Genomic DNA, 28,000 nt, shown 5'->3' on the forward strand with positions numbered 1-28,000 from the left:
TATACATACATATATATATATATATACATACATATACATATACATATACATACATATGACATGTTGCTCACTCAGTGCATGGCTTATCAAACAGGAAAATGTGGGATTAGTTTTTCAGTTAACAAGTTTTCTGAACAGATATTAAAAACCAAACCAAAACACCCCCCCCCCCCCACACACACACACACACACACACACACACACACACATCAACACAATCAACAACTCCAGTAAAAAAGGTAAGGAAGCAAGCTCGGAAAACATATTTCATAAAAGAAGGCAGTGGAAAGACAGCATCTCTCAGGTGAGGAAACTGACAGTAAAAACAACAAATGAGCGCAGCACAATAAATAGAAACGTCACACATACTCCTAAAGCTCATCTATGAATCCCTGCCACACCGTGTAAAGCATCTGAATTATTACAAAATAATATGCTGGTTATTTTCATTGTGTGGAGATAATAGTAAAAAATAAAGACAAGAAGGAAGAACACCCATCACCGTTTCCTAAAGCCAAAAGCAATGTCTTCAAATGTGTCAAATATCTAGGTTACGGTTAGCTAATGTGCAGCTAACTATCACATGCTAAATGAAACAGAAAAAAGCAGCAAAACAAAAAAAACAAAACAAAAAAACAAATAAAATTCTAAAAATTCAACATATCGGCCAAATATCATTACACTACCAGCTGATATCGGCCCCTCTTGACTGACGCTACCCCCCAAAAAAAAACAAAAAAACAACGATTTTACCGATATTAGTCAATATTTTCTTTTTGCCAGATCAATTTTGCACTGTTGAATTCTTTAAAAAAATAACACAATAAAGAGATTAAAAGGCAGTTATATTTTAAAATTAAGATGAATTTGTTTGCTAGCACAAAAGCAGAAATAAACAGGAAAGAAATGTCAGTCAAACTCTTATTTTAGAGAATGTGAAATTCTAGACCGATAACAATCTGTGGATCTGTATCTAAAGAGCCGAGCTCCATTATAGTGATTCATATCTACTTTTTTTTTGCTTTTTGGTTCTGCTATTTGTCAATGATGAATCAAGATCAAAGTAATAAATGAAAGGGAATATGGTCCCAACAATATTTCCATCTGTAAGGTGGACAGTAAACTCTGCCAAACACAGAAAACATCCAAAGCTACATTCAAGAAATCATTTATACTTCAAATGGAGCTAAAATAGAAATGTCATACAGGTATAGATCTGTCAAAATACTGACCTGGTGTTAACGGCATCCTTATAAAAGAAGTGGAGGATGCACAACAACAGATAAAGCTTGTTATGTAAAACCACAGCTCTTTGTGTGCTGATGATTACAGTGTTACAGTGTGACTATGACGGGAACACCAGGGGCCAGATGTGCTACTGGTCTACATCAGCACCAAGCTAAAAGACGCCGGCAGGTTTTCTTTGTGGCTGGCTTTATCGTTTATGTATTAGACAGATTTTTCAGTTCAGAGTGCAAAGAAGAAAAAAAGCAACACATTTAAGAGAAAAACTCGAAAAATTGTGGCTTTTGTTTCAGTCAAAAAGCATCGCTTTACTTTTCAAGGTTCAGCTGATCTTCTGGGATCAATAACTCATTAGAACAACAACATCTTTTTTCCAGCATGTTCATAAAAAGACACGCAAGTCATGCTCTGACCTGGACTAACAACACAGGGACCGTCTGCAAAGTGTAATGCCGAAACGTATAATACATACATATCCCGTTAATCAAACCATATGTAAAAATGAGCTTCTATTGTTATCAATAATTGGCAATTTTTACAAGGGAAATTACTAAATGACTTTCAGCTAAGAGAACATTTAATATCATTTCCTTATAAGCTTTTTTATTTTTATTTTTTAACAATTTGCAGCAATGGACCACCCAGAATCTACATGTTGGTGACATAAATGAGAACAAAGTTATTGCTGATATGAACTTCTTTTTTCAGTGTTGAACTTTATGATCCCAGTGCTGTCTGTACAGGTCAGATGATGACTTTTAAATGCATGGAGTTGGTTTGGTATGCTTGAAAAAAGGCATACCGAACATATTTGTATGGCTTATTAGTCCCAGGAGTTCACATATCTGAATTTCTTCTAACTTAACCTGGAAACGTGTAACGACAGATTCCTTCTTCCGAGTTTTATTCTCGTAAATTTGTACATTTTTTTCCTCGTACATTTGACACTTTTTTCTAAAAAATGTACCACATGTTTGTGTACATATATGAACCACCATGACCCTAATACGCTTTTTAAGTTCAGGCATTTTTGAGTTGAATTTGTCATTTTATTGAACCTATTTGAGTCTTGTCTTTGTCCTGAATATGAGCAGCCTCACGCAGCATGCAGGAGTGAAACAGAGTCATGAGCACATTTACAGTTACAGTAAATTCGACAGACAGATGGTTTGGGGTTGGCCTTACTCTGGTCCTGCCTGAGACCATTATCCCAAGAACAGCTGTCCCAAACTCCAAGATCCCACGCAGACTTCATCGAGTTCTAACAGAAGAGTTCGCCTTTGTCTCAAAACATATAGATTCTCCTTCAGCTGTTTTAGAGTGAAAACCTACACTTGCTGGATTACTTGCTTCCTCGTCCGCTCTGCATGTTTTTGACCCACTCGTTTACACTGCCCTCAGGAGACTGCAATGGTTGAACTGGTGGTTAGATTTGCACATTATCAGCATTATCAGCACATTCTTGCATTAGTAGCATCACATCGAGTAAATCTGGCCCCAGGTCTGTTATTCTCACACATATTTAGAGCTGAAAAGCAGCAAATCTACAAGTTTGCGTTTGTCTTTGATGACCAGCCGAGCTGTCTCATCCTGTGTGACGTGCAGGTAAACAGAGATTTTACACATTTGCAAGATGACTGGATTATTTTCTAACAGCCCTCAGAGTATTTGGGGGCACTTTGTACTGCAATCAGGCGCTTTCACAGTTCTAAAGCCCTAAAACAGATGCTGGACGTTCAAATTGATTCCGATAAACTGCGTGGGTGATTACACAAAACATCATCTCAAAGTCAAAGTTTGGCGATTTTGTAAATATGAATGTTAATACCACTCTCGTATGTACTCAGTCCAACTATTCCTTTAAAAAGATGTACAGTACAAATGCTTGTTGTGTAGTAAAATGTAAACGCTCAGACTGAAGGTTTACCATCACTGTGAGCAAAATTCGTGTCCTCAAACAAACCCGTCACAGCAAGCTACAGTACGACTCGGACGTGATGAGAGGTCAGAGGTTGTATCCTCGCCCAGAGAGCCACAGCAATGACATTAAAAAAAAAAAAAAGATTAGTGGTCCATCTTTACAAACAGCGTACATGAGTAAGAAAAAAATCCTCTAATATATATTAAAAAAAGAAAAATCGAGGGTTTTTGTTCAAATTGCACCAAGAAATCTCCAGGTGACTTAACCCTGGCTTGCCTGCTTAACTTGGTTTCACTTTGTTTAAACTCTTTGTGTTAAAAAAAAACAAAAAGGTGGGGGGGTTAAAAGATTCCTTTGATGAACCGCATTAGTTTTCCCAGTCAGTGCAGGGAAGACCTTCATCCTCTGACTCTGACTCAGGAGAGGCCTCCTTGATTCTCCTCAGAGCCTCGTGAATGCTGCGGGTCAGAGCGTCGGCCGAGTGGGGGAAGCTTTTGGGATGACGCTGCTGCTCCGGTCTGGTCCGTACCTTCCTAAGCCGGACGCCCTGTCGGATCTGAGCCAGGATATTGTTGCTGTCGTCATCCGGATCCGGGCCCAAGACCCGCAGCTCAGCCTTCCTCAGGTGGAAACTGCCCCGCTTGAGTGAGGCCAGCACCTCATCCATGGGAGAGCTCGCTGAGAACACAGGGCAGAGACAATTAGCCTCACAGTGTTTAGGCTTGGTTCACCGTTTAGCACACGGCCAAACAACCTAACAACACACAATTTAGCTCCAACCTCTGTTTAAATACACCATTTCCTGTGACTGATAAAATGCTTAAATTACCTCATTTAAAAGTAGGTACCGAATGAGTGTTGTGCCTTACATTAAACATTTGTAGTATTAACCAACCATGAAGGTCTCTACTGCAATGAAAAGTTCCCTGCCCACCTCTCCTCCACTGCGACGAGTCCAGAGAAGCCGTCTTCCGCAGCTTTTTCCTCGCCGTTAACAGCTGGCTGCTGTCAAAGAATCGAGGGGAAAATGGAGCCAGCGGGAGCGAGGTGGAGTCAGACTCGCCTTTCTGGTGTTGAAGCGTGACGGCTGTGAGGTTCTTCTGCTGGTCGTCCTCTGAGGTGGGAAGTGGTGGAGGAGGCGGAGGAGGAGGCGGTGGAGGCGGGGGACCCAGTGAAAAGTTTGACGGCGTGGCTGAGAGTGGGGGCAGCGATAGGAAGGGAGGCGAGGGATCGAGGCCTTGGAGGTCGACCGCAGGTAAAGAGACGCTGTCGCAGCCGTACGCGTCCGGCGGGAGAGGAGCAGAGAGTTCTGGGAGATCTGAGATGCAGTCGGTCTGAACGCCGGCAGCCTGGGTGCTGGGCTGCTGCCCAGCACGCCTCCGACTGTGAGTCTGACTCAGGCGCAGGCGGCTTGACTTTAGAGTCACCTGGCCTGGATACCTCTGTGTGGGGAAGCAGCAAGAAAGAAAGTAAAGCTGAAGGACTGAGTGTAGTTTAAGCAACATTACACACATGATTTTGCTTTAACCTCCTAGGACCTGGCGTACACATATGTGGACATCACAATTTGGGTTATTTAGACCAAAATACTACATTTTGCTCTACAAGTGCCTGATATGCACTTACGAGGACATTATACTTCCACTGTTTTATAGAAATTTTAAACAAATATCCTCATATGTGGCTCTCACTTTTCTTAGAAACAAAAATCAGGTTAAAAAAAAAAAAAATCTGGTAATTCTTTGTTTTTACATTCATCAGGTCCCAATCAGCCCAAATATCAAAGAGAAATTAAAAATGCATGCTGTGGAAGAGTTCGGGTGTTAGGAGGTTAATGTATCAAGACTATGTAGATGTCACTACAAGAGCAAACACAAACACAAAATCATCTTTTAACTAAAAAAACGAAAAGTTACTAATCATTGGTGTTTGCGGAGGATTCAGTGAAGGTTCCTCCTCAGATGACGTGTGTGTTTATGTTAAGTCCTCACCTGCTTGAGGCTGCGAAGCCTGTCAAGTGTCCTCTGCCTCTCCTGACTCACTCTGGCGTTTCGCTTAGCTTCATCATCTTCATCTCCCTTTTCACAGAAACAGCAAATGAGATGAATGTGTTGTAGCAGGGTGAGGAACAATTGCTGCTTTCACTGCTTTGGTATCGATATTTGAAATTTGTCTCGCAGCAAGTTCTAAATCAAAAAAGTTCAATCATTGCTACAGAATATTTGCCATGTCTGTGAGCATCAAAGTGGACTCCCTGTTTTCTTTCTGGTGCTATAAAAATAAAATTGCATTGAATTAACTGGTAATATCATCTCTTCATTTACTGATAGAGTAGAACAGTGAATATATAAATCCTATCTCTTGCAGCCACAGATAGAAGTTTCTTACCTGCTGCAGCTCCTGCAGGGATTTGCTGTCAGTATGGCTACCTTGGCGCTGTTGTATCTTCTGGTTGTGATTGATGATACAGATTTCCTATTTGAGGAAGAACAAAACACAAACATAATGTTATTATAAACAGACCTGTCAAACTGATCCTTAACCCACATGAGATAAAGCACACGACCGTATCTTTAGCTATCGGTAATTTACCTTCTTATTTTTGAGGTAGACTTTCTTGGCAGTAATGCGGCCCCTGCGGGCCTCGAGCTGCCGGGTCCTCTGCTGCAGGGCGCAGAGTTCTTCTTCTCTGAGGGGTGACGGTGGGGTCGTGGGGTCTTCTACACCCTTCATGGCATCAGGACTCTCAAAGGTATCGTAGTACACCACCTCATCCTGTCGCTCTGGCAGAAAATCAGAAGACATTGAAGATTCAAATGCTGCTTGTGCAGCTTATACAGCTCGTAACAATGGCTCGAGGATTTGATCTCTAACTGACTATGAGTAGAAGAAAAAGTGGTACTGAGTGATAAAGTCAAAGCAGGACAGCTGTGGTGCCACGGGGTAAGCAAAGGACTTTTAACTGGGAGGATGAGGTTGGAAACCAATGAGAAGCCAAAACATTTTGTTTTATACTTGAAAACCACATTTTCAGCACATGTAAGCATCAGTCACGGGTCTGACACACTGAGCTATAACAGAAAAAGAGAAAGAAAAATAACAACCCGAACCAAACCATCTAAAGAGATGCTCACCTGTCATCTGCCTGCGCAGACTCTGCAGCTGGGCAGTGAGCAGCAGCTCCTCGCAGCGCAGCACCTCGGCCTGAATGTCATACAGCTGCAGCTGTAACTCATAGTACAGCGCCTCCAGCTGGTCCAGGCGAAGCATGGCATCCTCCCCACCCTGTAGACTCTGCATCTAGAACAACAACCACAGAGACTATTTCAAAGGCCAAAGGGCACTGTCCACAGGATTTTCCAAAAGCTCTACCTGAGTGACTGTGCATTTATATTTCACATTAACACATCCGGTGGAAGCTGAGCCAGTGTTTGTGTCTTCTCTAAGTGCTATGCTACAACACACTGACCAGGTACATTTTTAGTTTTAGTGTATTTTCAAATGCACAGCAAACATTTGACCTCACAGTCATTCCCAGTGAGTCATTTCCACTCCTACAGACCAGGAAGTTGTTCCCTCCATTACAGGATGCCACAGCCATGAGCTCATTTTTCCATCACGGCTATTATCTCGAGTTCTTCTCTTCTGTTAACTTCACTATATCCATGTCCTCTTATTGTGGCTTCTTAAAAACAAACCTGACTGAGCACCACCTTTTCAGAACACACCCAGATAGGCTTCAGAATTTTGACACCGATCTTGGTCCACATGTGTGATTCGTTTTTGGGTGTTTTTTCAGCAGCATCAGCATGTTATGTTTTACCTCCTCCTTCAAGCCATGTTTCCTCTGTTCCAGGCAGATCTCTTTGGCCCTCATGAGCTGCAGAGTTTCTTTGGAAACAGCAAACTGCAGCCGCTCCATGCGTTCAACCGCCGCTGTCCACGCTGACTTTCCAAACTTTCTCTGGTCAGCTCGCATCCTCTCGTATAGAGCTATAACACATACAGTAAAGAAGTAAGTGAAAAGGGCTAGAGCTGCAGCGATTAGTCAGCTAGTTATCTGGCAAATGATTAGACATTTAAACAGCAGTTTAATGACCATAATTGTGGTTAATAGTTTTGAATCATTTGGAGCAAAAAGAACATGTGAAAAAATGGTTTGGCCTAAACGCTATAGTTTATTTCTGGTATAAAAAGAGGAGCGTTAAATGCCTAAAATGGACAAACCAGCAGCGCTTTGACTTGAAATCCGAAGTAAATAAAGCCCATTTGAGGAAAAACATATTTTTATTCCAATTCATAGCAGAGAAGGTTTGAGGATTAAAATGTGTCACGAGTCAGGGTGGAGTGTATGTTAATGACTTTGGTATGCCAGAGGTTGGAGATGAGAACAGAGCCAGAATGTTTTATTTTCACATGATCTCTAAGCGCTCTCTTATGAAGTAAACATACTTTTATAAAGGTTCAAAGGTCACCACAAAAACAACGCCACACATTGTTTTCTGAAGAGAGAAACTAGCCTCCTGTGTGTGTTTACCTTTCTGAGATCGAGTTGTGGTTTCAAAGAACTTGACAGTCAGGTCTTGAATGGAAAGCACTGCGGCGTGAGCCTTCTTCTGCCACTCCTCGTCCTCTTTTCTCAGGCTCTCCACACGACGAGGGCCGAGTCGCTCAGTCTCCAGAGAAATCTGGCAGGAGTTAAGGCAGCTTGTTAGAACAGCTTAAATGTACAGTACTTACATCACATCAGGTATCATCAGTGAGGTAACAAGAGTTTTTATAGGAAGATTTTGCAACACATGTTGGTATTTATGCCTTGGTTTTACTGTTCTTTAATAATGTTTTTTTTAGTCTATCTTTGTTTACATTTTGGCAAACAGGCTCCAATTAAATGATGCCAAACTAGCAGCTGTTGGTTCCTGTTTATGTATGTTTATGTATACTGGATTACTTTGAAACTGTAGAAAACTAAAATGACCATCGTAGACTGTATATAAAAGATGGACGCAGCTTCCTGGTCTGAAATTTAAAGCAGACGAGGAAGCTCCTATTAGGCCACAGTTTTTTTTCCTGATGAGTTTATGGACTTGATAATTGAATTTCAAGCAAGAAGCAACATTCTTGTGCCAAAAACTTCAGCTCTAATCGCGATTTGAGTCAATCCCTCTAGACTCACACGTCATAAAGCCCAACTTCAGAGAGCATTAGAAGGCATGTTTACACACACACACACACACACACACACACACACACACACACACACACACACACACACACACACACACACACGTTTATGTATATATAAATATAAAAGAACAATTTTTCAATCCCAGCTGGGCTAACTTGGCCCAAAGAGAAATCCATTGCCTTAACTGCCTCTTTGAGCTTCCTTTTGTTTGAAGAACACTGGCATGCACCTGTTCTGATCATTGTATGCCCCGCCTTCCTTTCTCCAAATCCCACTTCACGTCTGCCAGTTTGAAAACCACCACAAAAGACCATCTATAGCATTCTGAAATACCAGGAAGTCACAGCAGATGGTGATAACAAAAAGGAAATGGCTTAGGCGCGTCTGTGCACGCTTATACAGTGACACTGACCCAGTATACTTGTGAACAATAAATAAAACGATACATGCGCCGAGGTCTTTTTTTTCCCTCCTGCCATGTGAAAAAAAGAGTAAGAAAAAGAAAAGCGGTGTCACGTGGAGTTGTGTTCTGGGTGTTGAGGGAGAAATACGACCCCCTCTAAGAGGAGAGGGCAGGGAACAAAATGTACACACAATATAAGCTAAACTCCTTGCGAGGGCCTCCTGTGCATGCAGTCGTATTTCAATATCTTGATGCAAAACAGATGTGCGTAGGTGCTCAAAAATAAACAAGACTATAATAATCCCAATCAAAGCCCAAAGGCTTTGATTTATGTTAACCAGCATACTCTGTGCTTTTATTCTTGTGCAAGTGAGGCACAAGAACAGGGAGTGGTTCGGGGGTGAAACCGGGAGCAAGCGTGGGAGGAGAGTCTACATCAAAAGAAAAGAAAAAGTCTGGCAGGAACAAATCTTAGAAAGTATATTATTTATTCACCTAAAAATTACAACAACATGAGGAAACAAGAGCAAGGTTGCCTTTTAGCAGGTCGATCCCACCTGGTGAGGATGGACAGACATTCACCAGCCTCCTTTCCTTTACCTCTTTGCATGCCATCACTGACTTTGTCCCTGCTGACATCTGCAGCAAATAAACTGAAGAAAACATCTCTGCATAAAGTTGGCTGTTGATCATCAGTCTGTTAGACTGGTTTTATGCAAAGCTGAAACGCATCCAGACAACTGACAAAATGCATCACCTGCTCTACCAGTAAAGCAGGCCAAAGCCCGTTGAAATGTAACACAAACACTAGCATTTGGGGAATTTCCTGAAATGTGCATTGTTTGAATATACTTGGTGTCTGATCAAAGTCTCAATAAGTTATGGAAATAAAAGAAGTGCGGTGCAAACAAGTGATGATTCAAACCTGTAAAGTTGCTAGGAAAAGGTGACACATTCCTATGACTAATATACATTTGGACTGTGAGCCAAACGTAGTAAAGGAGTTTTACATTTTAATTACATGTCAGCTTTGAAATGCTTTCTGCATGTTTGGCTGTCTGAAAAACAGGCCAAGTAGCCACACAAATAAAATTAGCATCCTTTTCCCCCAGCCTGCTCCCTTCTAGCATTTTATCACTCACTTCCTGCATACAGTTTAAAAATACAAAAAACAATGGTGGTGGGGGTTGGGGGGGCTGACTGAGTTACGTCTGTTAACACCTCTGGTCATGGTGTCATACAGTGATATGTCAGCCCTACTTAAAACAGAGGTGTGACGCCATTTCCCACGCTAAAGTGCTGGGATTACAGGACGGATGCTGTCATGGTAGCCCTTATCTCATTTGATTAAAATAGCATGACTGTGGTAGATACGAGGCAGTCTTCATCAAACAATTATTTATAATTATTTGAAAAACCTGCAGTTCCTTCAAAGAACCAATTTTAGATCGTATCGTGAGGCATTTTGTTACTAGCATCCTGTCGCAAAAACACAGGAGTGAATGCATTAAAAAAAAAAAAAAAAAAAGACAACACAGTTAACCAGGGATAAAATATAATTTTTTGGACCAGGAAGGTGATTCTCAATCAGATATTAGCTGAAAACTTGACATGTGCAGCGTGTCCTTCACATCTACAGGAAATGAACAGTATCTGAAAGTCACGTCCTGCAAAGAACTGACACAGGCCTGGGACGTGCATCTGGCCTAACAGTTGATCAAGCAACTGTTTCCTGAAGCCTTATCAGAGATACTCTCAGTGGGAGGGTGGCCGCCAGGAATCAATCTTAAGGATGGGAAACAGGCCAAACTGCACAAGAACTGGATTGAAAATCAGTGCCAACATGTTTTATGAATTACTGGATCAAAATTTTACATCTTTAGTCATCAGTATGTATTGAGGAGGTAAAAACAGAAGTACAACAGTGAGTGTCTACAGTCATCTGTAAAACATGGTGTCTTGGTCATGGTTTGGAGCTGCTGAGAAGGAAGTCCTTCAATATATGATTTATTTAATTAACTTTGTGGTCTAAATGTTTAAGTTCAAAGAAAAAATGAGGACACACCGCCGTCCCCAAGTTTGACGAAAAGCTGTACACCGAGCAGCAGGTATACCATCGCGTCGACGTCCTCCATTGTAGGGTTGTGTGTGTCGCATGCAAATGGCATCACAGGACTTTCAAGAGCATTGGTGTAATGACCCCAGGCACATTAGGTGACATTCATATGTAATGAAAGCCACCAAAACCGAGCCAAGTCGAGTCCCTTCGAGTCGAGTTGAGTAGGTACTAGTGGAAAATGGCTTTTTGAGTCACAGGAAATTAAAACAAAGCTGCCTCGGTGACACACTGAAGTAATGACAAAAGAAGTCGAGGAAATAAATGTTTTTCAGTGATGCAGGGCGGTGGAGAGGTGGAGCATAGATAAAAGAGCAGAAGAACTTAGCAGAGGTGAATCTAGTGTAGCATGTTGATAACTGTTGCCATGTTAGAATGAATACAATGTGAAACTGTAACTGGAGCTCACCATGGCACAAAACCATCTCTGCCATGCCACAGTGAAACCACATTTTTAATTCATGGCTGCCCTCTGACCTCCTGAGCAACAGGACACCCACGCTGGACTGCTCTGACATGCTACGGACAATGCACCGTTCACCAAAATGCCTGATGAGAGAACATTCATTCAATTTTCCATCAGCTCTTCGCTGTTTCTGGTAAGCTCAGATGTCTCCAGTTGAGAGCGTGAAACCTTTTAGCTGAAAATTCACAGTTGAGCAGTAACAATGGTCAAATTAATGATTATACACATATATTCATACATCTCAGCTCCTAGTTTGTCAGCAATATTCAGTGCTTTCTGACATTTTACAGACTAAACCATTTTAAAGTTAATTTAGGAAAAATAATGATCTCCAAGAAGATTAACCTAACTTTTAAGTACCAAAAAATATATCATGCGAGTATTAAATAATTTTTTTCCAATTCTCTCTAATGTGTAATACCTCTACCTGACAAGATTACACCTTACTTAGATTACTTTCAGACAGTCATTTCCTCTTATGTGATTCCATCTGATTATGTTAGCTTCGTATATGAATGGCAGTCTGGTCACTTTTCAGTAAAGGTCAAACATGCATCACTTTAAACTTTCAATACATCCTGAGTCTGAATGCACGTAGTCACATTAACAGCATGCACAGAGCTCTCCTCTATCTGAAGTTGCTTAGCTCACAAGGGGACAATTTTTTTTTTTTTTTTTAGAGAAATCATCATCATGTCAGGGGCAAAAAAGAAAGGAAAAGAAACTGTTAGACTGTTTATTAAATATCCGGCCACTTCAACATTTCAGCATCAACAGTGATCTACAGTATAAACATCAGAGTGAAAAAGATGGTTTGCTTGCTTTTAGTTGCCACATCCACTCACAGGCCTCTATTCTATCTATCACAGATTTAAGACGTTATCAAATAAAGCTTTACAATTTCAATAAGGAGAACAGAGTCTGGCTAATGAAACTCTTTCTGTTCTTTGGAATCTCATGTACAGAACATTATATACTGCAAGTACTATGCATGGTTACATTACTGTTGCAGGAACGCTTACATGAAGCCATAAAAGTGACATATGTCTGAATAACAGGACGCCACCATTTAACAGACTGATGAAACCAGCATTGTTGTTTATTTAAAAGGGCTCCGCTGTAACATTGCAGCGTGTAGGTCCTTGAAGCACTTTGGTCTTTTCACAATAACCTCATACATGCCATGTGTATTACTGCATTCACACTTGCAGATGAGGTCAGAACAGGTTGTAATACTAGCACCCGTCTGCCTTTTTCCTCCTCACCTTTACGACAACAAGCAGGATGCAAACTGCATGTAAGTGACATTCTCCTATGTGCTGATTCCCTCTTACACCTCTTCCCCTTTCTTCACAAAGGAGAGAATCTCCACAAACCCCTGACTCATCAGTTTGAAAAAAGCCAGCTCCCTTTAGTCTGTGTCAAGGTATCATTTGCATACAGCTTTGTTTTCAGCCGTTGGATCGCCCTGAAGGGAGCAGGTGGTACAGCTGGAAAAACTTGGGCACATGAAGCACATGGAGAAAATAAAAAAGGTTTGAGGTAAAAGTTGAAATAGTTGCATTCATTAGACACTACATTAAAGTTCAGGTTTAACATCATACCACACACAGACTACCAAACAAATGCTGAAGGATTTGTTTTCAGCAATGTAGCAGATCTATAAAACCTGAGGAATTAAAAGAAAGTAACAGAAAGTCTGACTCTCAGACTCTCACTGGTTGTAAAACACCTGAAAAATCTTGGGGTAAAAAAAAGAAGAAGAAGAACAAGAAGAAGAACAAGAACAAGAAGAAAGAAATGTAATCTTAGGAAAACATTTTGATGTTTACCTGTTTTTATTTATCTATTTTATTTACAATCACAAATTCTCTATTTCGTATTTCAACAGTTAAAGCAATATTATAAACATTACTATGTAGTATATAAAAATGCTGTCATGGGCTAAGCTTGCCACATGCTGGACTACATTTCCCAAAATGCAATTCATAAGCTCTTTAATTCAACAAAACGCCATGCTTTTATAGCCCCACCTACCCACCCGCAGCACAACAGTTTGTATTGCAGCATTGTAGTAATCTACACAAAAATGTACAAAATGTCAGTGAAGGCTTCACACTTTGCACAGTTCATCAAAAACACATTGCTTATTTCTACTGATTTTTTTTTTCCACAGCATAAACAAGACTGCTAATCTTAAAACATAAGACTGCCAACACAGCTTAAAGGATTAGTTAATCTGCATTAATGGGTTACACAACTTATAAGCAAAAAATATTCACTGGTCATGGCCGGTTGTGTCAAATGTAAAATATTCACAATTTTTACTATTTTCTACCTTTTTTTCCTTGGTGCTTTGCACTCTCTTGCTCAAAAGAAAGATACAAAAAATATAAATAACTAATTGGCTATAGCAAAATACCAGAAGCTTTGAAAGATAAAGTACTTCTCTTACATTTGAAAAAAGAAATCTGTAGATTTACTGATTCAGACATATTTTTCTTATTGTCAATAAATAAAAAAGACCAACAATCAATGACGTGTTGGCCCTCCTCTAAAAACAGGTTGTGAAAAGAAATATTTTTAGTAACACTAACTTTACACTTTATTTACAGGAAACTATTTTAGGTTATAGATAAATCCATAAAGCCTTTGGTAGCTGGACATTTATAACAACAAACCACAGTTTATATTTGACTCAGTTCCACTAAGTGCAACACTGATGTGTTTTTAATATATCTGACAACAGTGGAGCTTTGCGTACAGCGAGTAGAAAAATGTACTAACACTTAAAATTTAGATTTCTTTTTTCCTTTTTTCCTAACTATTGCAAATATTTAGACTTCTCCTTTAAAAAAAAGTGCAAAGGGGAAAACAGTGAAATATCTCGCTTAGCATCAGCATCCGCCCAAGAACCATCATAACACACACTCAGAAATCACACCCAAGAGACACACACACACACACACACACACACACACACGCTGTTAGTGACAAGATGCCGAATAAGCATGCTGTGAAAGGCATGTTGACAATGTAAAATACTCACAGCCCAACTGTGGGTGAAAGACTGAGACAGTCTATGAAAGAGAGAACAGGTAGAGAGATAGTAATAGGGACTGTATGGGACATTATTTCTATTGTCCATTAAATTAATGTCCATGAAACGTGCCTAACATGTGTTGTGCTTATCAGTGTAGACCGACTCTGTTTAGAAATGAATGGCAATTATTTACAAACATTCACCAATCTGTCTGACAGTGTTTGCAATCAGTCTGAGCTAGACCACAACTATTTGGATACAGGATGACTCCCAAGAGACAACCCAGGCAGTCGCCTTGTGATCAAAAGTCAGGGATGCTGCATGACCAGTCTGTGGGCAATCAGGTGATCACCCTGACCACTTTTGTGGCTGAATGTAAAGAAATTCAGTGCAATCACAGCAACCTGAGCTAGTTGCAAGACAGTTGTTGTCCTATTTTCACTCTAGTGTGACATTAGCTAACTATTGTCTGATTGTCTTGGTTGAAAATATGAATTATCATATTAGTGAGAAATCAGCTGACTTATCCAATTTTCTATTGAATTTCAATGTTATGTATATCACTTCTTATCCGCTGAGCTTTTGGACAAGTGTACGAGAAGCAGCTAGAACTCTGACCTACTGACTGAGCAGGCATGTGCCTCCTCCTCTCCATGAAGTCTGTGAGACAGTAGGGATTAGTCTGTGGATTTACTTCCCTTTCCAAGCCTAATGAAGAAAAGCAACAAAGACAGAGCAGAGAAAGAGAGTGGGAAACAGAAGGCTGTGCTGAAGCTGCAGAATTACTGAGTGGTTTAGTGACTGCTGCAATAATACTTATGCTGGTTAAGCTGCTCTGCGCTGGGGGAAAGCCTCTCTGCTGATCCTCTGACCTCCACAGCCCCCAGTAGCAAATGCATAGCGCAGAGCGGCTACTACCCAACCATCATTACCATTGCACCCAGCCTAAACACCTAACACTGCTGGTCAATGCACTTGGCTTAGAAGTGTAGGCTCACCATGTTCAGGGATCGTTTTCCAGCACTAATCAAACCATAGCAACAACACTTTAACTGCTAACATGCACCACTGTAGAGCACACCGACCAGTTAGTCGGCAATAGCTAGTGCTAAACCTACTTAAATCAAGCCCCTCAAACAGATGGTATTTGTATCAGTGTGCCTGTGTGTATTACCTTAATCTGCTGTCGGCGCAACATTGCCAGTTCCCTCATGTCCCTGAAGGGCTGAAGCAGGTAGTGGTAGAGCTGAGTTGTGGCTTCCAGCAGCTCTCCATACGCTTCGTCCTCCTCCGGGTACACCTGCAGCAGCTCCACCATGCTGTCCATCGCTTTGTGTTTATCCAGCACCTGGAGATAAAATGTGCATTGAACAGTATAGTCAGACAAACAGTCCACACAGTGAAAAACACTGCACTGGAGTAAAAGGTTGCTGATGCGAGAAATCTCTTTAATAAATTCCACAATAATAATCCAAAAGACTAAACACGTCAGGCTTTACAAAGCCCTAGTGGTTGCCAGTAAAGACCAAAATCTAGACCAGAAGTGCCACAAATAATAGTTTTATAGTTTTTACAGGCTTGTTAACCACTAATTACTGTACTCTGTAGCTTTTAGCTGGGTGTAAATATAGTTAAATCAATAGTTAGTCAATCAGCAACAGATTTAATGATTAAATAGTGACTTAACATTCAAGTCTTTTTTTTAAGTAAAATTCTCTAAGTTGACTGGTTTCAGTTAAGGTGAATATTTGCTGGTTTCCTGATAGTAAAGTGAGTCTTTGGGGCCTTTAGCTCTATTACAGATCACCCAAAATACCTGAGAAAGTATTGGGCAGATATATTAATAATGACATTGTTAGTCATCCCTAATTTTCAGCAAGCATCACTCAAACCTGAGTGCATGGTGTATTTGTATTTGTTAAAGCTCTTAAGCTGTTTATCAGGTGCATGTTAGTGGGTGAAAAGAGCACCAGGACAGTGTATGAAAAATATCACCAGTGGTTTTTTTTTGTTTTTTTTAATGACTGGATATGTGACCTATAAAATCAGCATGTGTATTAAATGTAGCAGGAGAAACCTGGTTATTCACATATCTGTTTACATAGTAGATTTCTGATATTCTGTGTGCACCCATGTGTTGACTTCTCACCATCACAACCACTATCTTATTCACCCACAGAGACAGATCGGAACCAAGGATAAGAAGTTAATTATTCACTGTGTCCTGGTCCCGATTAGTACTACAAGTAACACAGGCATGTTTCTGAAAAGCAGAATGTGTACGTGTCTGCATGTTAGTCTGCTCAGTACTTTGTAAAATACACAAAGATACCATGATTTCATATAACTAACACACTTGGAAAATATACCAACACACCTATTTGTCAGTCTACTTGTCCTGCAACTGGTGCGTTGAGGACATTGGAAAGTTGTGTGAGCTCAGAAACATGTGCATGTTAGAAAAATTTGAACATTATCATTAAAAGCTTTAAATTGATTGTAATTTAATGCCAATGACATGCATCTTTTCATAATTAGGCATGTCGTTTTGACTCTTTATAGATATTTTGGTACTATATCTATATCTATCTTGGTATAAGTACTTTGAGTACTGAATTATTACGCAACTACAGTCCTGTGACAAAGTCTCAAATGTCCCTAATTTCTGTATATTTTGCTAGGAGAATGGGAAATTGATGCAAACATACATGGAAATACACTACAGAAGCAAATCAGAGTTTGTACAAATCTAACAAGCTTGAAAATCAAGATTGCATGACCATCTTTATTCAACATAGACTGAACTCGCTTATGCAAGCCTTCATGTAATGTCTTCAAGTAGTCTTCAAGAAATAGTTCTCTAGGCTTCTTGAAGGACATCCAAATCTCTTCTTTGGACCTTGACTGCCTTTTGTTGTGTTCAGAGCTGTGCAGCCAGTCAGACACTTTCCAGATAGTACTGCATGGTTTGATCAAAATATGGCACTTTACAATACTGATAAAAACCTGCTGCCACTGAGTTTCAGTTCTTATGCAATTTCGCTTATCTCAGCCTTTCCTTCTCATTTACCTTAAGAAGGGCATCTTGACAGTCACAACTGAGACCATTTCTGATATTCCGTTTCTGATATTCCGTTCACCAAGTTTCCAGCTAATAGCTCTTTGGGAATCATTGTTTTGGTGCAAAAAAGCGATTCTATACCTATACTGGGAACAAATTCTGTGTTTTTGTGACAGTGTGCTTGTAACAACAGTTTAAAATTGGCTCTTTGCTAGGTTATCTGTCATTTGTAGATAAAACAGGCTTTTTTGTCTGAAGGACAAGGATAAATGTAAAGTGGCTTACTAAACCAAAACAAAAGAAAAACACTTCTCTGAAGTGGTCAAGTGCAAGGGCTGGACTGGAAAGAAGTGAAAAAGCAGACAATGTCCAAGGAAAAACTTTGAAAGACCTTCAAAAAACTGGTAAAACTTTGCTCCAGAATACTTAACCTTCCTCTTGCATTAGGGTCGGCAGTGGCCCGTTTTTAGGTTTTAAATGCATAAAAGTGGATATTAAATTTGTTTGTTTCAGCAAGACCTTAGACTTTGTCAGGAATCTCTATTTAAACAAAACAAAACAAAAAACTGAATTTAACTAAATTATAAAAAGCTCTGGTGAAAATGATGACCTTTGTGTGTTGGGGTTGGTTTCGACCCAGTTCGACCCAGTTATAATATAAGACTATATCCTTGTCAGATGCCCGAACCACCTCAGCTGGCTCCTTTCAATGTGGAGGAGCAGCGGCTCTACTCTGAGCCCCTCCCGGATGGCCGAACTTCTCACCCTATCTGTAAGGGAGAGGCCAGCCACCCTTCGGAGGAAGCTCATTTCCGCCGCTTGTATCCGCGATCTCGTTCTTTCAGTCACTACCCACAGCTCGTGGCCATAGGTGAGGGTATGGACGTAGATCGACTGGTAAATTGAGAGCTTTGCTTTTACACTCAGCTCCCTCTTCACCATGACGGACCGGTGCAGCGTCCGCATCACTGCAGCCGCAGCCCCAATCCGTCTGTCGATCTCCGGCTCCCTTCTCCCATCACTCGCGAACAAGACCCCGAGATACTTGAACTCCTCCACTTGGGGCAGGAACTCGTCCCTGACCCGGAGTGGGCACTCCACCTTTTTCCGGCTGAGAACCATGGCCTCAGATTTGGAGGTGCTAATCCTCATTCCCGCTGCTTCACACTCGGCTGCGAACCGTTCCAGTGCGAGCTGGAGGCCTTCACCCGATGAAGCCAACAGAACCACATCATCCGCGAAAAGCAGTTGTTGTTGACAAAAGCAGTTGTTGACATATCTTTTTAGTCCAATAACTCCTGGCTTACATGGTAGGGTAATTGCTGCACATGTCATCAAAGTGACGCCTGGGATTACCTGGTTTGCTGTGACAAGAATAAGTGACATCAAGACACGTTTTGATCCGTTTATGTCATTGTCATTTTTTGAAGGAAAAAAAGTCCATGGCAACATTTGGAATGGCATTAATGAGAATACCTGGATGCCTATAATGGTGTTCTTCTTGCTGGTGTGTACAGATCCAGCAATGAGAACACTGATAGTCTTAGGGACACATCAACAGGCAGAACTATTTTCCAGACTACAATGTCACTTCAGACCTTCGGAATAATATCAAGAGTCCTCAGATTTTACAACACCGATACTAGAGCAACATCTGACAAGCTTGCTCCCATTAGGAACGGATGCAGGTCTTTCCACTGACTGATGTTCAACCCTGAGGTGACAGTAGATGAACATTTTGCCCCTTCCCATGAAAAATGCACCTTCTGGCAATACATGCCCAGTAAGTCAGGTAATATGACATTATGTGATGTGATGCAAAAACTAGCTATGCATAGAACTGTGGAAGATGCGGAAAAGGAAAACCAGTGAGTGACATCCCTGAGAAAATTGAAGGAAAACATCTAATCTATGATACGATAACTGGACTGCAGGGGTCACAATGTGACAAATTCTTTACCATCTATGATACTGGACAAGAACTATCTGCCACAGATAAAAACAATACAGGTATAAAAGCTACTTTTGGCTGCTCCTTTATTCACCAGGGGTTGCCATAGTAGGTAGCTCCCATGTTTGATTTGGCAGATGTTTATACCAAATGCCCTTTCTGACACAACCCCCAAGAGGTTTGTGTTTCCCTTTGAAACAAAAAAATGGTATAGGTATGATTACAACTAAGAGAGCCATTGAAAAGAAAAAAAAATCCCTCTATAACATGTAATGTCAGTCATAAATTACACTACTTCATCACTGTAGTCACTAAAATAGTGTTCTCAGTTAAGGGTTATTGATTCTGGAGCTGCACAATTACACTGCAACTTAGAAGAAAACAAAACAAAACAAAAAAAAACACTGTTGGTTTTAATTTGTTGACTTAAAATTTAAACACATCCTAAGAAGCTTTTGCACAGCTGATATTCAGACTTCAAAACACATGGCGGGGGATCCTATTTCTATGCGTGCTGGTTCACCGTCAGGGCATACTGGGACACTTGGTGGAACTGGGTCATTATTAACATTAGTAACTCCACCCATGTTTCCCTTCTGTCCGGAATATGTGACGTGAAAAAGGTCTATACTGTGGCTTATTCCATGACAACGGTAACCTTTGATTTTTTTTTTTTTTTTTTTTTTTACTAGAAACTATTGCCAAGTTAATTCTGTTATCTGTAGAAAAGGGCTAATGTTGCGACACTGGAGTCACTTGCTGCACCAAATGTGGGTCTAATTCTGACTCATGATTACAGTCAGGTCCAAACAAAAGCCCTTTCAAAGCACAAAGAAAAAAATCCTAGTAATCATGTGTAAGTGCAGGCACACTAGTGTGCGTGGTCAGGAATGATGCCATAAAATACATTGTTTAAGTGCAGTACAAGACGAATAAATTGGCCTCTACTGTTGCTGATTCATACCATATGTCCAAGCGTCCACAGACACTTCATTGTTCCAGAGAAAATAACCATTAAAACAACTATTGTTCACAGGAAATACAATTCACCTCCCAGCTCTCAGAAGCCAGCAGCTTCAATTCACACAGCATAATACTTCTCCTTCACGTCTGCCTCAGATAATATTGAAATGTACCACCACACCAATCGTCATCCAAAGTAGTGAATAAAGTGATCTCGCTCTGCAGAAACAGATAGATATGAATAGAGACTCCTATATTAACTGTGGGCTGAGTTTCCACAGCCCTCCACAGTGGGTACTGGGGTAGACACTACACGATTCAGCTCCAACACTGCTCCTACTGTTTACTTTAGCTCTGCGTAGCCCTGGAAACCAGTGCCCAGCCGTACACCCCCTGCAGCCACTGCTAGCCAGGAAAGCCCCTGAGCTAAATGAGCCGACTCTAATTCAGACTGGAGAATTTTAGAATAAATCGCTAAAGCTGGACTTGCACATTTTTCTTTTACAATTCCCATTTTTATAATGCAACAATTTCACTTCCTGCAGTGATGTCATTTAAATGGTCTGATAGATTTGTTGGGAACAGTATAAGGCAAAGAGCTGCTGCTCTTGCCCTCCAAAGCCAATTGTATTACTTGTCTTAATTAGTTTTTGGGCAATTACCAATTAATCAATAAGTTAATGAACAGAAAAATACATGGGCTGCTGTTTTAATAACTGATTTTTCATCATTCATCATCACATTACAATCCTAGTATTGTAATGCTTATTTTTACCATAAGTGACATTATATTGACGATGAACTGAATGTTGTCAGGTGTGGGGTGTGTAGGTGTGTCAAGCTTTTCCTTTTCTTTTTTTTTTTTAAACTGGGACCAGTTAAACAGTATACTGTGCAGCTGGTTGGCCTGCTGCTGGCCTGTTTGGTGACTGACAGAAAAAAGAAAAAGCAGGTAAACTGACAGATCTTAAGATTACTTGAGCTAACAGCTGCAACCCCGTTGCTTTCTAGTAGACATGCCTATAGCATGCAGGGGTAAGTCTAAAGCTTATTTTATGGTACGGCACATGTGTCCTTAATTACCTATAGTGAGCCTACCAAGAGGTGTTGTCAACCTACACAATCATGCTCCTGTGCAGTCCTCCAAAAACCCAACAGCATGTAGCTCAGGTGTCCTTACTGAGAGATATCTATTTCACTTCAGCTCTTTGTGTGTTACAACTTTACTCTTCTCCACAGCTGACTGAAGGGTCAAAAACATCAAAAGCTGAAGCAGCCCACAGACTGATTGTACCACATACTTTGGGGACTGCTTCCATCTGGCAAAAGACACTCTCTGCAGGTAGACGGGCTGTTCGTAGCTTCCTACAGCCTGCCAACACACCACCAATGGAAAGCCATGTTCACCCCATAAAAAAGGGGGACAACATTTACCCTACTGCATTTAGTTTTATGTTATTGTTACCATGTTTTTTGCAGATACATTTTTATAATATGAAATCTAAATCTACTAATAAATTATGATACATTCTTGTAGATTATGCTACCAGTACTATGTAATTACACATTTATAATGTAATTAAATGGGACTTTTTTGTGGGGAAATAAATGGACTGGTATTCGTATAACTACTACTCAAGTTGACCACTCAAAGCACTTTCTACTACAAGTCTCACTCACCCTATCACACACATTGATACAACGCTATTATCTATGCCTCTAAGTGCTTTGTCTAACACAGACACACACGCACGCATGCCCGCCACAATAAAAGCATGAACTACTGCTCCTGTGGGGAAAATAAATTATGCTGAAAACTGCACAAATGAACTGGACTATTTGTTTGAACATCAGTCTGATATTGCCTAGTGTGATGTTGAGCATTTAGAATCCCCATGCACCACATCCAAAAGCTCATCATTTAAGAACAATCCTATTAACTTTCATTAAAACTGTACTCAACTGCTGCGATCATAGTTTTTTGTTGTTTGACAAATTTAAAAGCTAACAATTATTATTTCACATTGTAAGACAAAATTACTGTAACCCCTGCTTGGTCCATTTTATTGTGTACCCAGACATCAAGCACACAGCTGAAGGCACCATCCAGGATTTCAGGCATTGCTCTCTTTTAAGTGCCTCTTATTATTACTCTGACTAGTTTACATATCATTTGCTTATGCCTTATTTGTGTTCTGCTCTTACTCTTGTTATTCTATACCAGTCTCACACTAAGAGTATATTGTGTGTATGTTTGCTTGTCTGCTATGGATAAATATGCATGTTTTAAAGCAGTTTGCAAATGAATAAACATAAAACCTATGTTAAGCCTTGCTGTTAAACAGAAGGCCTTCCAATGTGAAATGAGTACATAATAATTACAGGGACATTCCTGGTAATATGCACTACAGTATAGCTGCAGTATACCAGCTCTGTCATCAGGACTTACTCTTGCTGCTGCTACATCTGCTCAGTCTTGCTGAAGCAGTTTCCCTTCTGCCTTTTAATTGAGATGTGAGGCAGGAAGAGAACGCCCTGACTGAGCAGAGACTGGATTTTAAAGCTCGTTTGAAACTGAATGCTGTTCAGGAGTCGTCAATCCACAGACCTCAGGCCTAAATCTTTCAGACAGCTTGATTGGTTCTGGCTTTCTCGGCACAAAAGTTTCATGTAGTGATAGATGAAAATAGCAATGCCACCTGTAATCAACAGAGGTAATGTCAACTGGTTAAACACAACGTTTAAGATGCATTTTTAATATCAATAATTTGCATATTGTAACTATTATTTTACTTATTTTTGAGGAGTTGCTCTGACAAAAAATTGTCGGAAAAGTACAGCTTCAGTTTTATGTGTTCCCATTTTTAGCTCCAACAAGACAATACCAGCAGGCAAAACAGCAATTGCCTGCTGGTATTGGACATGAAAAGCAATCTAACTAAAAAGATGTGAGTGACACAAAATGTAAAATACCCCTATACATAAATGTGAATGAAGTAAACTGCTCCGTTCAGTAACTGTACAGCAGACTAACAACACAGCTGTGCCTGAGGCAAACATGCAGACACACCACAACAAACAAACTGTGGGCGTACACAAAACACGCAGAAGCCATGTTAACCTTCAACATGCAAAGGTCAAGAGGTCGCCCAGCAAAGAAGAGAAACTTGATTATTGTACACATTTAGGCCTGAATTTCAAACCACCCGGAGGAGTAGTTTAACTGTCAGAAAATTTACAATGGTTGTACAGATTTAAACGTCACTGAGCGAACGATTACAAAATGCAAAGATGCTGCTTTTTCATATATATCACAACAATAATATATGTCATACATATATTTGCATTTATTCAAATGACAAGCATGTTGATTGCCAGATTCCTTCTTGACTGTTTTCTCAGACTACCAATCGCTATATAGACATTGGCAACTTGGGCTTACAGGACTACACACATGAAACAAGCAACTAATCCCTTTTTCATTACTCTTTATTGTTTTGCTATATTTATTTGTACAAATGAAAAACTTTACATCAGTACTTTTGTCTTTGCCTCACAATATATTATAATCTAAACCTGACTTATAAAACTCTACTATTTTCAATGTTATAATTAGAGTATCATCTATAAACAACAGTCTAATTTCGATTGCACAATCTACTGATATTTTTGCTTTTATGGAAGAAATTGTCATATTTTTGTCATTTTGGTGACTACATATGGCTACATGGTTTATTTTATCAAATATAACAGTTTACAATTCAGGAAATACTAAATTTTTAAGTATCTGAGAGGCCAGAGAAAATTTAAAGGTTTCATCTAGTCATGTTCAAATTGATCAAAACATACTGGAAGTGGGTCAATACACCTTTTTCCAAAAATAAACAAGTAAAACCTTTGAAATTATTTGATATATGGAGCTATAATTTCACAGCCTTATATATGTGCAAATTTTAAACCATACATTTCCAGGCAAATCAGAGGTGCTTGAGCAGAAAATGTTCTGATCTGAGATAGAATGACTCTTATATGATACCTGTGGCTTAGATTTTATAGTAAACACTATAGCGTGATTTTTTACGTCTGCTTTCACTTTAATCTCTCTGCGCTACAATTGTAGTTAACCTCCCATCACCTTTTGTTCGCTTCACATCCTTGTCATCGCAGAACAACAAAAAGATGTTAAATTGTAACTATTAACTTGCAACATGTCAGGTCCCCTGGCAATAAGCTCGATTTCATATGGCATCAGGCCACAGATAAGGAAAAACTGGGAAAGTGTCAAAGTACAATTATTAACAGCAGTGATTTTCAGTCTGAAGCTTTTCTAGACAAACCAAACAATCAGGACAGGCTATTCAGTGTTTATGCCAAATCAGAAAAAAATTACATAAACTGGCATTTTAAAGGGCTCTACGTAATGCAGTCAAGTCATTTATTTACTATACAGGTCAAAAACCTAAAAATATTGTTTAATCTGATGAAAATTATCATTCTTGGCAAGGATTAAAAAGAACAATTTTCTGTGTTTCTGTTGCTTGGATAGAGCAACATAATTAGTGGAGTACGGAAGCACATTACTATAAGATTACCATATCTTTATGGTAAAAAACTGTCAACTTTACCTGAGGTAAAATGACATGCCCTCCTTTTCTCCCAATATCATCATGCAATTAAACCACCTACAGCCCTGAAAGTGTTGGAACCAGGTCAGCATACTTAAAGTCAAAGTTCATCATGACTGAACCTGGAAACTTGGGAACAAGTACAATCCAATAAAACAGAGTAAATATTACATCTGTTGCTGACACTATAGTGTTCCAACGTGAGGCTGCAGCTTATGATTTGAGCTAGATTACATTTTATTGTTATGTATTAGTAACTGAGGAGTTCTTCCACATGAATGTGTTGGATAAAATAACAAATAACACTAATTACACATCAAAGGAAGAGTCATCTTTGCTGCTACTAAGAGCTGCCCCATCTTTCACTTAGTTCCATTATCGATTAATCTAACAACTGTTTTCCTGACTAGATTTTAAACACCTGATGAGAGCTGTATGTAATGACTGCTGCTCTTTCTATAAAACAAGTTCAAACAAAACTCATTCCTGTTTCCTCTGAAGATGTGCTCTGTCACATATGAATCACTAAAGTAATTAAGTATTCCTTGCTCCTTGTTAACCAGCCGTTTACTGGTTTGGTGCATCAGTCAGTTAAAACACTCTGGAGGTTAACATTTTTTTCCTGAGGCTACAATTATGATAATAACTTACACCTTTATAGAGTATCTGGCACTTCACCTTGCTTTGCCACTCACATCAGGCTACAGACATGAAATATAGCAACACAGCTGGGCTAAATATACACCTTCATCTGTCTAGGATTACACTGAAGCAATCTCGACAGCTGTGGTGACACATCATTCCTGTAACTCCACCTCTTTTTGTTCTCCTGTTTTTCTATGCAACTCCCTTCCAATGGTTCAGCCAACTGGAGTGTAATGTCTGGCCAGACCAGATCATATTACTGGCTTGTGAATGTGCAGCAACAGATGGTAGATCACAGGAGGGGAGGGGGACAAAGGAAGAGGAGGGAAGAGAACCAGCAGCCCATGACTTAAAATTATACCAAAATTGCCCCGTTTATCAAAGAAACCCCCCCAAAACTGCCTTTCCATGTAATGTCAGGCTGCCATTAAGAGTGTACTTATCAGATCTCACATCATCAAGTACTAAAAAGCTTGATTCCCTGCTTTTATTTAAAAGCAAGTCAGACTTCATGACAACTGAATAAGTTACTTCACCTCTTGCATGCGTCTTTTGGCCCTCTCCAGAGCATCTTCATAGCCTTTCTGCCTCAGCTCACTCAGACTCTCGTAGTACTCCTCGGTGTCGTCGCTCTCTGAGAAAAGCACCTGTGAGAGGATCTTCCAGCCGCAGGTGTCCAGGGCATGACCCAGGTACACCTGCAACTGATAGCACAGGGCGTCCGTCTCCCGCTGTGACATCCCGGGCGGACCGAAAAGGACAGTCCACACGCCGGACTGCTCCTCCGGGAAAGAGGGCAAACAAGGCTCTAGGTCCGAGTTGACGGCGCATAGTTGGAGGTGGGCTGCTCTCAGTTCCTGGAAGGAGAACAGTCCAGCCCAGCTGAAGTCTTCGCGGTTACTGGCCTCGATGTCACCTGGGTCTGCATCATCCGGAGACAGCATGACATCCACTGGCTCCAGGATCTCCATATCCGTTATCTTGGGTGTCACAACGTCCCATGACCCTAAAGTGTGACTTACGCACTCATATGACTTTGAACTACCGGCTTTTAAAGTCTTCCTGTCTGCGTTAGCATTTGTTGCGGGTTTCCCTTTGGGGACAGAGTGCGGTCTAACTTTACCCACTTGGCAGACTCCATCTTTCTTCGCCGTGACGGGACTTTTTGTGTGTTTTTCAGCCACGCAGGCACCGGTGGGAGGAAGCCCAGCGATTGGGCCACAGTCGACGTCCAGTAAAGCGCTCCGTCTCTGCACGGTTCTGTTGTGGCAGGTTATGGCGAACTTTCCCTCGACGTCGTTCCAGGCCACAATGAAAACAAATTTATGTCTCTCTTTTTCGTCGAAGACTTTGGGCCGGACGGACACCCATCCGGACTCTAAGTTATCCTCCATGATGAATGACATCTCATCCAGCCAGTAAAAAAAGACACTTAGATATGCGTTAGCCAGAGGAAAAAAATCTTCCCTGATGTCGAGGCTAAATGCTACTCGTAGCCACCGACAGCAGACCCCACGTTTAAAAAAACAAAGTAAGATTTGGCGGAGCTACAGCGAACAAACCGACGAGCTAGATTAAGAGATGACACAAAGCTTTCTTGCTTTGTTAACCCGCTGTCTGTTGCGTGTGAGCGGCCGAAAGCGCAGCCAACGTCGTTGTCCCTCCTCCAAATGGTCGGATTTGGGATTCCGACATGAAGAAGTTCAAGCAGCCAAACGCACTCGGACACCGCGGTCTAATCGAAGGAGAGAAGTCGGCTTCATATTGCGGCAGCTAATGTCCGTTGCCATGACACCTGGCCGCTCACCTGCCCGATGCTCGCGCTGTCTGTATGTGCAGCTCTTTGTCCGCTCTCAGACAATGCCGTCGCGCGACGCACATCGGCTCTCGATGTCACGTGTGAGCTTCTGTTTACAAGCAGAAGGTGCGTGCGTGTTTGTCCGGGGAGGGATTTAACTGGTGACCCCCCCCCCCGCCCTCCGGTGTTGCATTCCATCTCCACGATGAAAATGGTAAATATGATGCTCCTAGAAAATGTCGATACCGTACTGACATGCAAAACGATCTTTGAGCAAATTGTTAGTTAGTTGACTAATATTTCTTTATCTCTACAAAACAATCCCAATAATATGCATTTTAAAAGACGTTTAATGATGCATAAAATGTACAATATGCTAATGCTGGTTAACTATATCCGCTAGTCTCTCTTTATACCATGCGAACGTGAAATATATCAATTTATCATTAAAAAGCAATGCAAAGTCTAATATTTTATCAGATGCATTAAGCGTGACATGTCTTTCTATCACAAACTTTTATTCTTTTCACAATTCTTTTTATTTTTTGGATATTTTTAAACACAGTCCAGTTGTA

General features: G+C 40.6%; 1 protein-coding gene across 1 annotated transcript; it reads right to left on the reverse strand.

Annotated features, from left to right (window-relative positions):
- Nucleotides 1-253: 253 nt before the first annotated feature.
- Nucleotides 254-27,580, reverse strand: jmy (junction mediating and regulatory protein, p53 cofactor). Its single transcript, XM_084935812.1, has 10 exons — nucleotides 26,164-27,580; nucleotides 15,557-15,730; nucleotides 7,704-7,854; nucleotides 6,990-7,159; nucleotides 6,301-6,466; nucleotides 5,759-5,949; nucleotides 5,555-5,641; nucleotides 5,158-5,244; nucleotides 4,101-4,608; nucleotides 254-3,844 (listed from the first exon to the last, which is right to left on the reverse strand). Exons 1-10 carry the CDS (start codon nucleotides 27,031-27,033, stop codon nucleotides 3,534-3,536), a joined length of 2,715 nt encoding a protein of 904 aa, XP_084791938.1. The 5' UTR covers nucleotides 27,034-27,580; the 3' UTR covers nucleotides 254-3,533.
- Nucleotides 27,581-28,000: the final 420 nt, after the last annotated feature.

This window comes from Perissodus microlepis, chromosome 7, assembly GCF_051167445.1.
Source record: "Perissodus microlepis isolate ML-2025 ecotype Zambia chromosome 7, ASM5116744v1, whole genome shotgun sequence".
NCBI classification, from domain to species: Eukaryota; Metazoa; Chordata; class Actinopteri; order Cichliformes; family Cichlidae; genus Perissodus; species Perissodus microlepis.